General features: G+C 43.8%; 1 protein-coding gene across 1 annotated transcript in view; it reads left to right on the plus strand.

The window, feature by feature from the left end:
- Positions 1-13336, plus strand: part of OBSCN (obscurin, cytoskeletal calmodulin and titin-interacting RhoGEF) — a 193300-nt gene that overhangs the window by 161373 nt on the left and 18591 nt on the right. The window contains exons 95-107 of the mRNA XM_086614829.1: positions 1410-1667; positions 3654-3777; positions 4291-4424; positions 4774-4886; positions 7421-7589; positions 8081-8162; positions 8753-8953; positions 9535-9595; positions 10862-10939; positions 11087-11259; positions 11815-11841; positions 12348-12500; positions 13260-13305. Of these exons, the coding sequence (XP_086470955.1) occupies positions 1410-1667; positions 3654-3777; positions 4291-4424; positions 4774-4886; positions 7421-7589; positions 8081-8162; positions 8753-8953; positions 9535-9595; positions 10862-10939; positions 11087-11259; positions 11815-11841; positions 12348-12500; positions 13260-13305 (1619 nt within the window). The remainder of the gene's footprint in view (positions 1-1409; positions 1668-3653; positions 3778-4290; positions 4425-4773; positions 4887-7420; positions 7590-8080; positions 8163-8752; positions 8954-9534; positions 9596-10861; positions 10940-11086; positions 11260-11814; positions 11842-12347; positions 12501-13259; positions 13306-13336) is intronic.

Here is a 13336-nt window from a genome sequence, read left to right on the forward strand (position 1 = left end):
GCAGTCTGGGACATTGTGTGAGCAAAGCTTGCTTTTCCCATCAACAAACCCAGAACCGAAATATTTCATAACCACTGTGCTGATGGAGAGGACATATTGAAAACAAAAATCAAGTGAGATGTCTTCAAAGGAGGCTGATCCAAACGTAGCCTTCAGCTTTTCCTCTTAAGGTCTGTTATGGGAATTTACTTTCTTAAGGCTGGAAAGGAGCAGAATCAAAACAGCTACAGGACATGCTCCTGTGTCAATGACATTAAACAAGTCAGAGCTGTTTGTGTGCAAGTGCTCTTAGTTTTTCTTGAACCACACGATGGTTCGAGTTTGCATTCTTGCTTGGCAAGTAATCACACCATGAACATGATGAATTGTCTTAATCTGACATGCATTTTGTCTGTATTTATGGTTATTTGAGGGTTTCCCTCGATATCATCTGTCCCTTTCTTGTGCCTCTTCAGGATTTGTGGCAGGTGTATTGGGCAGGAGACAGGATGAGATGAGCTCCTGAGGTCCTATGATCCCATCCTAGCCTAGCTTCTTCTGCCAGCACTGACTGGGAACGAGACCATGGTATTTGTCTCCTGGGTGGTCATTTTGCAAAGATGTAGGCTTGAAAATCCATTTTTCTGTGTGGAAAGATTTTGTCTTCTCTCTGCCTTCAAGACCATGAGTTTCTTGAGGCAGGAGTTGTATCTTCCACTGTGTAATGCTTCCCTATACACAACTGCTGTGCATTATTGCAAACCAGGTGACTTTGCTTCTAGATTATCTTGCAAAGGCATAGTCTAGTGCAAATTTTAAAATCTCAGATACCTTCTAGTGCAAAGCCCAGCAAAAACATTCAGATATTGTAAAGTAGGACAAATATATTACTCTAGAGCAAGGACTAGCTTTTCTGTCATCCTCTCAGACTTACAGGCTCGTGAAGCAGAACAGCTCTCCATTCATTCCCCTGCCCTTCTCCAGAGTCACCGAGGAGGCTGGTACCTGCTCGCTGCTCCTTCCCTGGGAGAAAAATATTGTTCTTTCATGTAGGGTCTGTATCAGTGCAATGGGTCACTGCTGGGTTCATCTCATTGATCTTAATAAAGGTGGTTTTGACTGACCAGCCAACGTAAAGTTGAGTTGGGAGATGGATCCTTTGTTCTGCTGTCTGGGGAGAGGCTGGGGGGGTGTGTGTAGTGTGGCACAGTGTCCTCAACCTGGTGAGATACGTCTTTCCAAAGCATATTGTGCCAGCCTTCTTATTTTAAGTCTTAGCTACATTCCCTCTTGCTGGAATAAGCATTTCTGCATCGGCTCTCTGCTCTAGAAGGGGAGAACGATACAATTGCAAATATTTCCATGGGTTGAATGGTGCTGCTATTTCCTTTTTACCCTGAAGAGAGAAAAGCTGTTCTTCTTGTCTGTAGGAATGACTTCCCCACAGTCAGAGATGGAGACCTCTGTCCAGGCCTCACTTCAGCGTGCTGATAAGGAGATCAAGACAGCTCTAAAGAAACTCGTGGACTCGGCATCACTGCTGGTGACTCTTCCACCGGGTATGCGAGGAGGAACCGGTGCGCTTGGCCTTCCTGGGTCTGTTCATTCAGACCACTCAGAAACAGCAGCCGGGCCCTCGGTGCCTGTTCATGAAGTCAGCACCCAAACCCAGACTGCTGGAGAGCATGGTAGGTTTGGCATGAATCTGGAAAATGTCCCATGGGAATCAAGAGACAAAAATATTGAACATGCCAATAATGATATTTTTTCCTTAATTTCTCTGTTTCGTTGTGTTTTGAGCAGTTGAAGATTCTGTGATTCTATGAATTAAGAGAGGATGTTCAGCCCCAAATAATTTTGGGGTTGTGGGTTGGGGTCAGATTGGACACAAGTTTGGGGCAGATCTTTCTGGAAACAGGAGGTGTTTGAAAACTGTGTCTGAAGTAGAGCTTGGTTCATCACTTGCCCAAAATGGAGGGATAGGGGATTTTTTTCACCTTTGGGCTTTTGACACTAGACTTGCTTCAAGTTTTTTTTAGGGGAGAAGGGAGAATGGGATCCCTCCTTTACATTTATACAAGTCTTTTTTTTTTTGATTTGGTGGGGTGAGTAAGGGAGGTTGCTTTTCTTTTATTGTTTGCCATAAATGAGCTGGAAATGTGTTTAACACCACTGTATCAACTGTCAGAGACTTCCTAGGATGTTGAGTGCATCAAGTTCACCTGCATTTCACTGGCCATGGGGTCTTGATAGACTCATTAGCAGTTTCTGTGTGATTAAAACCAATGATGTGTGTGACTGTGTCTTGCCAGGAGAACAAGTCTTTGTCTTTGTGTTGGGTTTTTTTATAAAAAAAAAACAAAAACAACACATGAATAAGTGGCAACCCTTCCATTCTTCCTTCTACTTCTGCCATATCAACTTGTCTAAGCTGTCTCTGTGTCAAGTCAGAGTAACTATCCTCCACCAGTGTTAACTTAAAAAGACAACATCAAGTAGTCTTCAGCCCTCAAACTCCAGATGCTCTTCAAAAAAAAAGATATTCCTGTCTAAAACTTAACAAGGATAGAAGTGTTTCATGAAATCAGACCCAAAATAACTGTATTAAAAAATGACAGGGCTTTAAAACCTTTTTCCTTATCTAGTAGGAAATCATCCGTGAAAATAACCCTCTGGTGAAGCAGGATGACTCAAAAATCATAAGTAAAATATCAACTAGCAGATTATTTCCTTAGTCGTAACTACAGAGATAATAAGGTAGCGAATGAGATGGTTTTCCAATCCTTTCATCTGAGAAAACTACACTTGTTACTAACGTGGGAAATTATTTTATAAGATGAAGACTCGCCAACTGTCCCTGTGATGACGTGCTTTGAATAAAAAGGAAGCAAACATCTCAATAGTGCTAGCAATAGGAAAGCACAATCCCACCAACCCGGGATCTCTGACCCTGCCAGTAATGCCTTGAATAACCATGTTTTCCATCCCAATAGAGCTGGTTTATGTGATTTCTAAAAACTGCTGCTTTTCTCCAAAACCAGCCAGCACCAAACATCCCCAGTACACTCCCCAAAAAGGCCCTTCCTGCTGGGGAGAAGACTGCTCTTGATTTAACCTTTTCTCCTCAGATGAAAACGGAGATGACGCACTTTGTCCTGTGGGTAGCTCCAATAGTCAATATCAAAAGACAATATGGTACTTTTGGGATGGAAAATCAAACCAGTTTTTGAAGATATATCTGATAAAATAATAAACAATAAAGGAAGAACAATGATTTCATCATAGCCATGAGCTGGAACTCAAACACAGTTAAATTATCTCCTCTAAAGGATGTGTTGAACTCACGCTATCCTTCCGGTCATCCTATTCCTTCTCATCCCTACTGACTGCCTTTCCTATTTTCCCCTGTATGTGTTTCCTTACAGAAAAGTTAGTTTCAACCAGTAAGCAATGTGCCACCATTCTGTCTCTCTGATGTTATTCAATCCCTTTGCTTCATGTGGTCTTCTCAAAAGGGCCAAATTCTCCTCTTGCTTCAGTGATTGCACTCAGCTGAAGTCAAACAGATTTGGTTGTGACACAAGGCAGGCTAGACATGGCTCCAAAGGTTTGCCCTGGGTTTCAGGTGTGCCATCATAGGTGATGTGTCTAACTTGCCCTATTTCTGCTGCCAGACAAAGCACAAAGGCAGATTCCAGCTGAAGAACCAAGGGTGCCAAGGCCCAGCCCCAGTCCTTCCCATGAAGAGACAGTAGATGGGGATGAAAGGACTCAGGAGCGCACTGTTCCTATTACCAGGTAAATATTCATCTCAATATACAGCTTTCCAAATGTGGCAGACTTTGTTGGAAGAAAAGCAAGTCCTCTATGGTGGAGGAAGCAGGTGGTGATTCTTGTAGGTCTGTTACTGTTTATAGAATCCTATTCAGACATGTATTGTGCAAGAAGGGCAGAAAAGGCTGGAGAAAAATTAATTCCCTCCAAACAATATTCTTCTTGTATTAATTTTAAGTAAATAATTATTTGTCTGGTGGTTAAACACACAGATCAATGGCAGAGTGTAATCTTGTATCTGGAACAGGTTGCCCAGAGAAGCTGTGGCTGCCCCATCCCTGGCAGTGTTCAAGGCCAGGTTGGATGAGGCTTTGGGCAACCTGGTGTGGTGGAAGGTGTCCCTGCCCATGGCAGGGGAATTGGAACTAGATGATCTTTGAGGTCCCTTCCAACCCAAACCATTCTATGATTCTATGATTCTATCTCTGTGGCTGTATGTGACTATGTAACGATCTTTTCTCTTGGGCTTCGTGAAAGAACATCCCCAGCCACGGGGGCAGGAGACTGGTACAGAAGAGAAGGAGACGTGGTCTGGGATGTACACAGTGAAGTTTATATTGAGACCACAGAAAGAACTTGTGTGTACAAGACTGAGGAGAAGACCCCAACAAGTAAGTAAGAAGCTCGTTTCCCTTTCCTACATCTCAAGATTGACATTGTCTTCTCTTTTAGTAATAACTCCCAATGGCCTTTTTTTTTTTTAATATTTCAATTTCTTGAGCAGTAACTATTTATTAAACAAAAAGTAACAGATAAGCATGAAGATAAGAAGCCTAAAAATAATGGCAGTATAAAGAAAGACAAATATATGGCTGTGACATCTCTTGATCTGACATTAAGCTACAGTTATATCCTAAATGGCCAGTCCTATAAATCCCATTTGAGTAACTCAGCCCACGTCAGCACACTGTGAGTAAAGTTACGGTGTTGTGCCTGCAGCGAACCCTTGTGTCTCACCAGGTCCTCCCTATATGCAAGTGACAATAGAGGATGTGCAGGTGAATTCTGGGGAGCGTGCCAAGTTTCAGGCAGTCATCGAAGGAACCCCTCAGCCTACCGTTTTGTGGTTTAAGGTAAGTGCAGATTTTTCTCCAGCTGAGAGTGAGGACCACAAAAGGACTGTAGTGCAGTACTTCTGTGAGGAATTTCTTTTGCTCTTTCATCATACACCTCTTACACTGATTCTGGGTCATATCTGTAGACTTTGTTGAACCAGCTGCAGTTCTCACTGGAACCACCAACCATGGATCTCACCCTGCGTCATCTCCAGTGTCACTGTGGCTCCTTTCACAGAGAGGGCAACCAAGATGGTTTTGGGGACCAAGATGGGCAGGAAGAGAGATTGGTTCCTGCCTGAGAGCCACCAAGATGTGTGCTGTAGTTTTGGGGTCAGAGTTGGGATTAAGAGTGGTTTATTCCAGTAGTCAGCGTGACTTCTGGGTTCTGTATCTTTTCTGCAGCTAATTGGTAAAATAAGTGTGACTAGAAACAATGAATATCTCACAGAAAGGAGGGAGAAATAATTTATTATTCCTCAGAATATTGTCATGCCCCTGAAATAAGCCAGTGTTGCTCTATAATGATTGTAACTCTTCTGTCCAGCTAAGTGTTTTGTACACACGAGTTTTATTTCATTTCTTTTTCTGTATGGGAAATGCAAGGATGAGCTACTCAAGCAAATAAAATAACCTTAAAAAACAAACAAATACGCAAAGAACACCCTCTGATGCAGACATGCACATGCACACAGCTGAACACCTTGAAAAGAATCAGAAGAAGGCAAGAACATATGAGACACCCTGTTAATACTCTACCAATCTCTGACATTTTCAGCTCAGAGTTACCACAAGATAGCTGAACTTCTATCTACTTACTAACCCACAGTAAAGCTCTCCAGGTGCTTGTCGAGCCTCCTCCTGCACTCGTGCAGACATCTTGCATGTACAGTGTCCTTTGCCAACAGTTGAGTTGAGTTCAGAACTTTGAGTTCAACCCAAAGAACTTTGAGTTCAACCCAACGGCAGCTGCCAGAAGTGCCACCTCTTTTTGGCTGTTCTGTACAAGCGTCGTGTGTTGACTCTTACATCTCGCACCAGGAAAAGTTAACCCCTGCCCACTCACTGGCCTATCCATAATTCCGTACAGCTCTATCGTGCTGCTTTGCTAGAGCCTCCCTTCCAGGCTGAAGAGCCCCAACTTGCTTTGTCAATCCTCATCTGGAAGCTGTTACAGAAAGGACGTTGCTGCAACAGTACCACACCCCGTGCAAACCGAGGATTCAAAAGATGATGAGGGTGGTGAGGGACTGGAACAGGTTGCCCAGAGAAGTTGTGGATGCCCCATCCCTGGAAGTGTTCAAGGCCAGGTTGGATGAGGCTTTGAGCAACCTGATCTAGTGGAAGGTGTCCCTGGCCGTGGCAGGGGAGTTGGAACTAGGTGATCTTTGAGGTCCCTTCCAACCCAAACCATTCTATGATTCTATGATGCTTTCTGCCTTATTCTTCATTTCTTCCCTAATAATTTCTAACATAGAATCATAGAATCATAGAATGGTTAGGGCTGGAAGAGACCTTCAAAGGTCATCTAGTCCAACCCCCCTGCAAGGAACAGGGATATTTCCAACTAGATCAGGTTGCTCAGGGCCTCGTCCAACCTGGCCTTGAACGTCTCCAGGGATGGAGCATCCACCACCTCTCTGGGCAACCTGTTCCAGTGTTCTACAACTCTCATGGTAAAAATTTTTTTCCTAATATCCAGTCTGAATCTACCTCCCTCTATTTTAAAACCACTACCCCTTGTCCTATCACAACTGGCCCTCCTGAACAGCCTCTCCCCATCTTTCTTGTAGGCCCCCTTGAGGTACTGGAAGACCGCTATAAGGTCACCCTGGAGCCTCCTCTTCTCCAGGCTGAACAGCCCCAACTCTTTCAGCCTGTCCTCATAGGAAACATCTGGTGCTTTTTGACTGCTGCCAAGCACTGAGCTGGTGCTGCCATGGAGTGATCTACTGTAACTCAAAGTTTTGCTCCAGCATAAGAAGGAACAGCTCAGAGAGCAACGTTTCATGTCAGGGAACAGGGTTGCATCACTTTACATTTATTGAATCATATACATTTATCTGGCATTTTACTGCCCAGACAGGCCATCTCATAAGGTTCTTTTGCAGTTCTTCATAATCTGCTCCCTGTTTCACACACGCTCCCTCCTGTCCCTTTTTTCGTAGCATTTATGAATATATTAAGCAGCACATGTGCCAGCACAAACTGGAGACCAGGCAGGGGCAAAGCAGCTGATCCTCGTGCTCCCTGGGCTGACTGCTCAGGCATGGTGTGCTGGGAGAGCTGAAGAACAAACCACATTGCCCTGGTGACCCCTCCCAAGCCTGTATTATGAAACAAAAATGTTATTGGGTCATGTGGGAGCAGAGAAACCATTAGACATGGGGGACTTCTTCAGCCAGAATTTTGCTCGTGAGATTTGCTAGCCTGAATGGTCTGTGTTGTAGCTCTGCTCCTGTATCTCGTTTCATGAAGACATCTCGTTTCATTGAAAACATCTTTTTCCACCATGGTTTCTCCAGTGCCAAAATGTCATTTCTTTCTTTCAGGGCACTTCGTTGCTGACAGACAGCAACAGGCTCCATCAAGGGAAGGAAGGAACCACATATTTCTTAGTCGTGGACAATGCCGTCTTGGAAGATGGTGGTGTTTATACCTGTGTTGCCAAAAATGCAGGAGGGGAGGTTTTGTGCAAAGCAGAACTTGTTGTACTTGAAGGTAATGTTGTTCTTCTAGAGACATTGCAATGTGTGCTCTGTTGCAGTAGTCTTCTGGTGCCCACATGGTATCTGCTCTGTATTCCTGCGTAGCATTTGTATATTACCAGTATGGAAGGATCCAGTATAACAGCAAATGATCTAATGACCTACACATATATATGCAAATGAGATTTTTTTATTTTTTTTTTTGCCTGCTTCAGACTACGTGGCCCATGGAACTGATACAATGGGCCACAGAAGTACGTGGGGCCATGACCCTGGTGGTGTTCTGCTCTTTAGCCTGGCTCTTCTGTCCTACGTCAGGTGAAGATGCAGCCCCAAAGTTCATACTGACAGGTTCTGTCATCAAACAGCTCCACTTAACTCTGTGCAGAAATTTAGAGGATGCCTCTAATTTTTCCTGCCTTAAATTGTCCTGTAATAACTTTGCACGCTATTAGCAAGGCACTGTCTGAATATTAACACTTCTATTTTCCTTCATTTCCAAAGCTAAGAAGGACCAAGCAGCAAAGAAAGTGGCCACCAGGAGAAAGCTCCATTCCCTTTATGAGGTTAAGCAGGAGATTGGAAGGTAAATGAATTTTCCAACCTTATAGCATCACTGCTGGAGAATATCTAATTGCCCATCTGAGCTGCTGAGCAGGTGTAACCAGAGGCAGAGCTGTGGAAAAGTCTGAAAAGGTGAAAATACTGACAGAAGTAGGAGTTGCACGTGTGCTGGAAACACTTTCCTGCAGTTTCTGACAGAGGATGGGAGAGTCCATACAGCCCATAGGTCCAGGTAGCTCCAATCAGAAAAAATAGGAGCCAGAGGCTGGCAGGATAGGTGCCCAGGGATGGCTTCTTGGTGACACTAGCATCACAAGCCCAGACAAGCACCACATCCATCCAAGGGATCCAAGAGCATCAGCCTTTGTCAGCACAAGGCTGTGCCACCTGAAGCAGCTTTTTTTGCTGGATGTGAACTCGTTGCTCAGTTTGGAGGCAGCCGGGAGAGGGCAACAGCACCTCACACACGGGAAAATGAGCTTTTTGTGTTGGAGGATTTAAGCCCCGAGCAGCAGGGAGCTGTCAAAGGTTGGGACGTGGAAAGGTCTCCACCTGCTGTGCAGAGGGCTTTGAACCGAGTCTGAGCAGGGCTTGTCCTTGGATTTTCCACAGGGGCTGCTTCAGCTTCGTGAAACGAGTTGTACACAAAGGGAACAGGGTGTCTTGCGCTGCCAAATTCATACCCCTCCGAAGCAAAACGAAGGCTCGAGCTCATCAGGAGAGGGATATTCTTGCCTCGCTGTCCCACGACAGAATTACCAGGCTCCTGGATCAGTTCGAAACGCGGAAAACACTCATTTTGATTCTGGAGCTGTATCCTTTTCTGTGCTGCTTTTCTGAGGAGGCTGGGAAGTTCTGGGTAGAGCTCATTTATTAAATAACTAAGCAATTAACCATTTTTAGGTTTTGCCTCAGATGAAAGGACACGCACAGTCTTTCCCTGCACTGCAACACAGCATAGCCCTGTGAGATCTTCACTGAAGTACTAAGTTTCTGCCGTTTTAGGAAAAATCATGATACTTGTCTATACAAGCATGAAGGAGTTGTGAAGCACCAAAACTCTTTTCTGAAATGTCTGGAAGTGAAGGGCTCTGTTTCTGTGAGATCCAGCCTGGGTGAGCACTGGGAAAACACAGTGCAGAGCAGAAAAGCCCATTGCCAGCAGGTGGATTTCAGCCCAAGGGATGCCACGCTCCTGCTTGTAGGGTGCACAGGTTTAGAGCAGCCCCATTCTGCAAGAAGGACACTGCTGCCATGGAGACTTTAATGAATCACATGCACATCACGTTGCCTGAGATCACCTCGTGAATTCTGCTGATAGCTGGATAGAGGTGGTTGCAAAGTAAAAATAAGCAATTAACTGTAGTTCTATTTTCCTTAAATGCTGTTGTCAGATGCTCCAGCGAAGAGCTGCTTGACCGTTTATTCAAGAAGAGTGTCGTCACTGAAGCAGAGGTAATCTTTCTCTCTCATTTGAAAGCCCAGAGTTGGTAGGTACCACCAGAGTAGCTTCCAGCTGCATTTTCCTTTTTGAATATAAAGAACATCTTTGAATCAGTGATGGTCTGTCAAAACAGAATCAGCCCTTAAAGTGCGTTCCCATCAACTTTCATTACTAAGTTGAATTTCTTCAGGGAATAACTAGAAACAGCCAGTGGTTTTGACCACCAGCATTGCATTCAGCCTAATACAGATGCCCCATCCCTGGAAGTGTTCAAGGCCAGGTTGGATGAGGCTTTGGGCAACCCAGTGTAGTGAAAGGTGTCCCTGCCCATGGCAGTGGGGTTGGAACTAGATGGTCTTTGAGGTCCCTTTCAACCCAAACCATTCTGTTATTCTATGATTCTATGATATTTGCTCTGTTATAATGGTTTATTTGCTACCTGTCACCTGGAGCTCCTGTATCTTCCCTTGCTTAATAATGCTTTATCCCCTCACAATTTCATTTCTATCCTCTCCCTTTCAGTCTCCAGACCAAGGGCTGAAATTGCAGTGTCCAAAGGTTTTTTTGAGATCCTTGGCTCTCAAAGTTCAAAAGGTTTCACATCTCCCATCTAGCAGCCAGATGTCCCGTATTTATTCATAAAATTATTTTTTTTTATAAATACTCAAGAGGGAAATATCATAAAAATCATAGAATGGTCTGGGTTGGAAGAGATCTTTAAAGATCAAACATCAGCTGACGCTACAAAATGTCAAAGATAGAGGACTTCCAAAGCCAAAGCTAGCTGTAAACCTTCACTCCTTGTTCAGTCACTCAGATTTGATCTACATATGGTCAAGAAAATAGGTTTATGACATACTTTTAAAATTTATTTGTGTTTTAAATGTGTTTGCCTGGTTTACACCAAGCCAAAGACAACTTTGAGTCAGATAAAGTTAGACAATTGATAAGGTTCATCACACCTGAGGATTTCTGTATCTTCTCTTTTCTGCGTGTTTGTAGGGTTTGGGCTTTTTTAAGTAAGGACTTTTTCACGTATAGAAGACTCCAGCAGGGTAATGTAGTCTTACACGAGGCACAGCTTCATTCCACAGGGTAATGTTTGGTGCACATCTTATTTCAACTGCAAGACCAGCATAAGAAGTTCATTCTAGTTTTAAAAGTATTTCTAGTTCAATCTCTCCCTCTCTCATGTATTAAAAATGTTGGTGGAATCAGAGACCCTCTTATTTACTATTAACGTTTAATAATTGTTTTATAATGGATTTAATTTTTAGGTCAAATTGTATATCAAGCAAATTTTGGAAGGAATCAAATATCTTCATGACAACAACGTCCTTCATTTGGACATTAAGGTAATGTGCAATGACAGGTCTAGCTTGTCATAGCCTCTTGTTGGTCAGGGAATGGGCATTCTCTATTCGAATTATTCTTACTTACAACTGAAAATATTGCCTGCTTTCACGAAAAGTTTCTCCTTTTTATTTTATTTCATTTACTAGCCGCTGAATATCCTCATGGTTTACCCTGAAAGGGAAGACCTTAAGCTCTGTGACTTTGGATTTGCTCAGAAGATCACGCCCTTTGAACCTCAGTTCAGCAAATATGGGTCTCCGGAGTTTGTCGCCCCAGAAATTGTTTCTCAGTCACCAGTGTCAAAAGCAACTGATATCTGGTAACCTGTCATCTTTCTAAAAAGCTTTTGCCCTAGATGGCCTGAGTTTCCATTTATTGTTAATAAGTAACTGACGTAGTGATAATAACACAGGAAAGTGAAAGTGAACACTGAGAATCCAAAACCCATTAGGGCTCTTTAAAGCTCCTTCTGTCTATTTTGTTCAACCATAATTGAACTCTGACAGCTAATTAATGCAAAGGAGCATCTTAGAGAAGATAATCTTTATTAGAGGCAGCAACTAGGGAGGATGATCCTAAGGGGCTTTCTAGAAAAGGCAAACAAACTCGAAAAAAAAAGTATTTTAAGTCTTCTCCTCTGTCTGTGCTTTAAAAATGGAGGATTACTTGAGAAGAATTTTAAAAAATGTTGAAGGGAGAAAAATTGAAGAGTGAAAACATTATCTTTTAGGATTTATTTTCCCTGGAAAGGTGAGGAGAAGGTGATCTTACTGTGCCAGGGTGTCTAGTGGCAGGAAGAAGGGCTGTGTGCTTGAAACAGATGGAGAAATATATAGTGATGAATATGTGACATTTGTCTTCCCTCTCTCTTCAGGGCTGTTGGAGTCATCACATACTTAAGGTAAATAAATCTTCTTGGAAACACTCATTCAATATCCCTTTGTCAGTCAGAGCCCTCCAGTACCTTCACGTGAGGGATCTGAGTGAAGCATTGAGTCCTTCTACAACGAGGGCAATTTCTTTTGTGGTTTTCTCCTTTACTCACTCTTTCCTGGTTGCCCAGGGCTTCGCTCATTGTCCCTGCTTGAAGACCTGGCCGCCGCTCTCCTTGCAGTTAGCGATGAGAGCGGTGGATGAGGTTCAGTCTTCCCCTTGCCTGTTTTGCCTACTGTAGCTTAATTCCTTATCTGTGGAACAGGGATAAATAATTCAGTTAAGTGCCACGTAACGCTGGGGTGAAAGATGCTCTGTTAGTGGACACGCTGCCCACAAGCATCGCCAAGTCCCACGCACGGAGTCCCTCAAGCGTTGTAAAGCCCCACGTAACCATTTGTGCTTCTGTCATTTGAACAGCAAATAAAAGTCTAAAGTCCATCTCCTTTTCTTTTCTGGTGTTCCATAAATAAGCCTAACGTGCAAGTCTCCGTTTGCTGGGGAGAACGACAGAGGAACCCTTCTAAATATCCAGAACGGGGAAATTTCATGGACCATTCCTGATTTTGTTCACCTGAGTGAAGACGCAAAGGACTTTATAAAAGGGATCCTACAGCAGCACCCCACGTGAGTGCCCTTTGGCTTTTCCTACAGCCACTGTGCAAAGATGTTGGTGTCTCAGCGGGCAGATCTCAGCTCATCAGAGCCGTGCTTGATTTGAAAAAGCAGAGAGCTGAGTGAGACGTGGTGCGTTATGCCCTAATTCTTCTTTATTATTCCCCATTACCCAAGACACAACTTGGCAATTGGTCAAATTGGCCTGCTCGTGGTATGGTGATGTCCTCACTCCCTGACTCCTCCAGGCAGATGAGTTTCTGAAGCGACAGAGAGAAATGGGAAGAGCAAGGACTGGTATAGAGGGAGTTATGCGAGAATTAAATCATATTAACCACATTCATTAAGCGATTTCAAGTACAAAAGGCGGCTCGAAGGCATGTTTGCAGATGCTTGCTTTTTAATTTCATTTCTCTTCTTTCTGCCTGCTACCAAAGCTATTTTTGCTTTGGCCACCTAAAGAGTCAAAGTCACTCCTAGGGCTGCTCTCGACACCTTTGAACAGGCTCCCTGCAGAGTGCCATGGGGTCGTGCTGAGGATCTGCAGGGAGTCTCAGGCTGGAAAAGGAAGATCGTTTCACCTCAAGGGAAGGAAACCTTGGGTTGAAGGCCTCTGCCTGCCTGTTTGGCTTCTCAGCTCTGAAACAGCAGCCGAGGGACATACACAAAAGTGTATGTGCGTGCCCATGTGAAGCAGGCACCTTGAGGAAGGTCTTGTGGTTGCTGTTGGAAGTGACTTGCTGCTAAAATGATGATCTTTTCTCTTATCAGAGCCAGACCTAGTGCTTTGGACTGTCTTTCTCACAAGTGGTTCATGGTAAGTTTGTCCTGGTTCTTTATCAGAGTCA

This window comes from Tauraco erythrolophus, chromosome 7 (genome assembly GCF_009769465.1).
Source record: "Tauraco erythrolophus isolate bTauEry1 chromosome 7, bTauEry1.pri, whole genome shotgun sequence".
Classification (NCBI taxonomy): Eukaryota; Metazoa; Chordata; class Aves; order Musophagiformes; family Musophagidae; genus Tauraco; species Tauraco erythrolophus.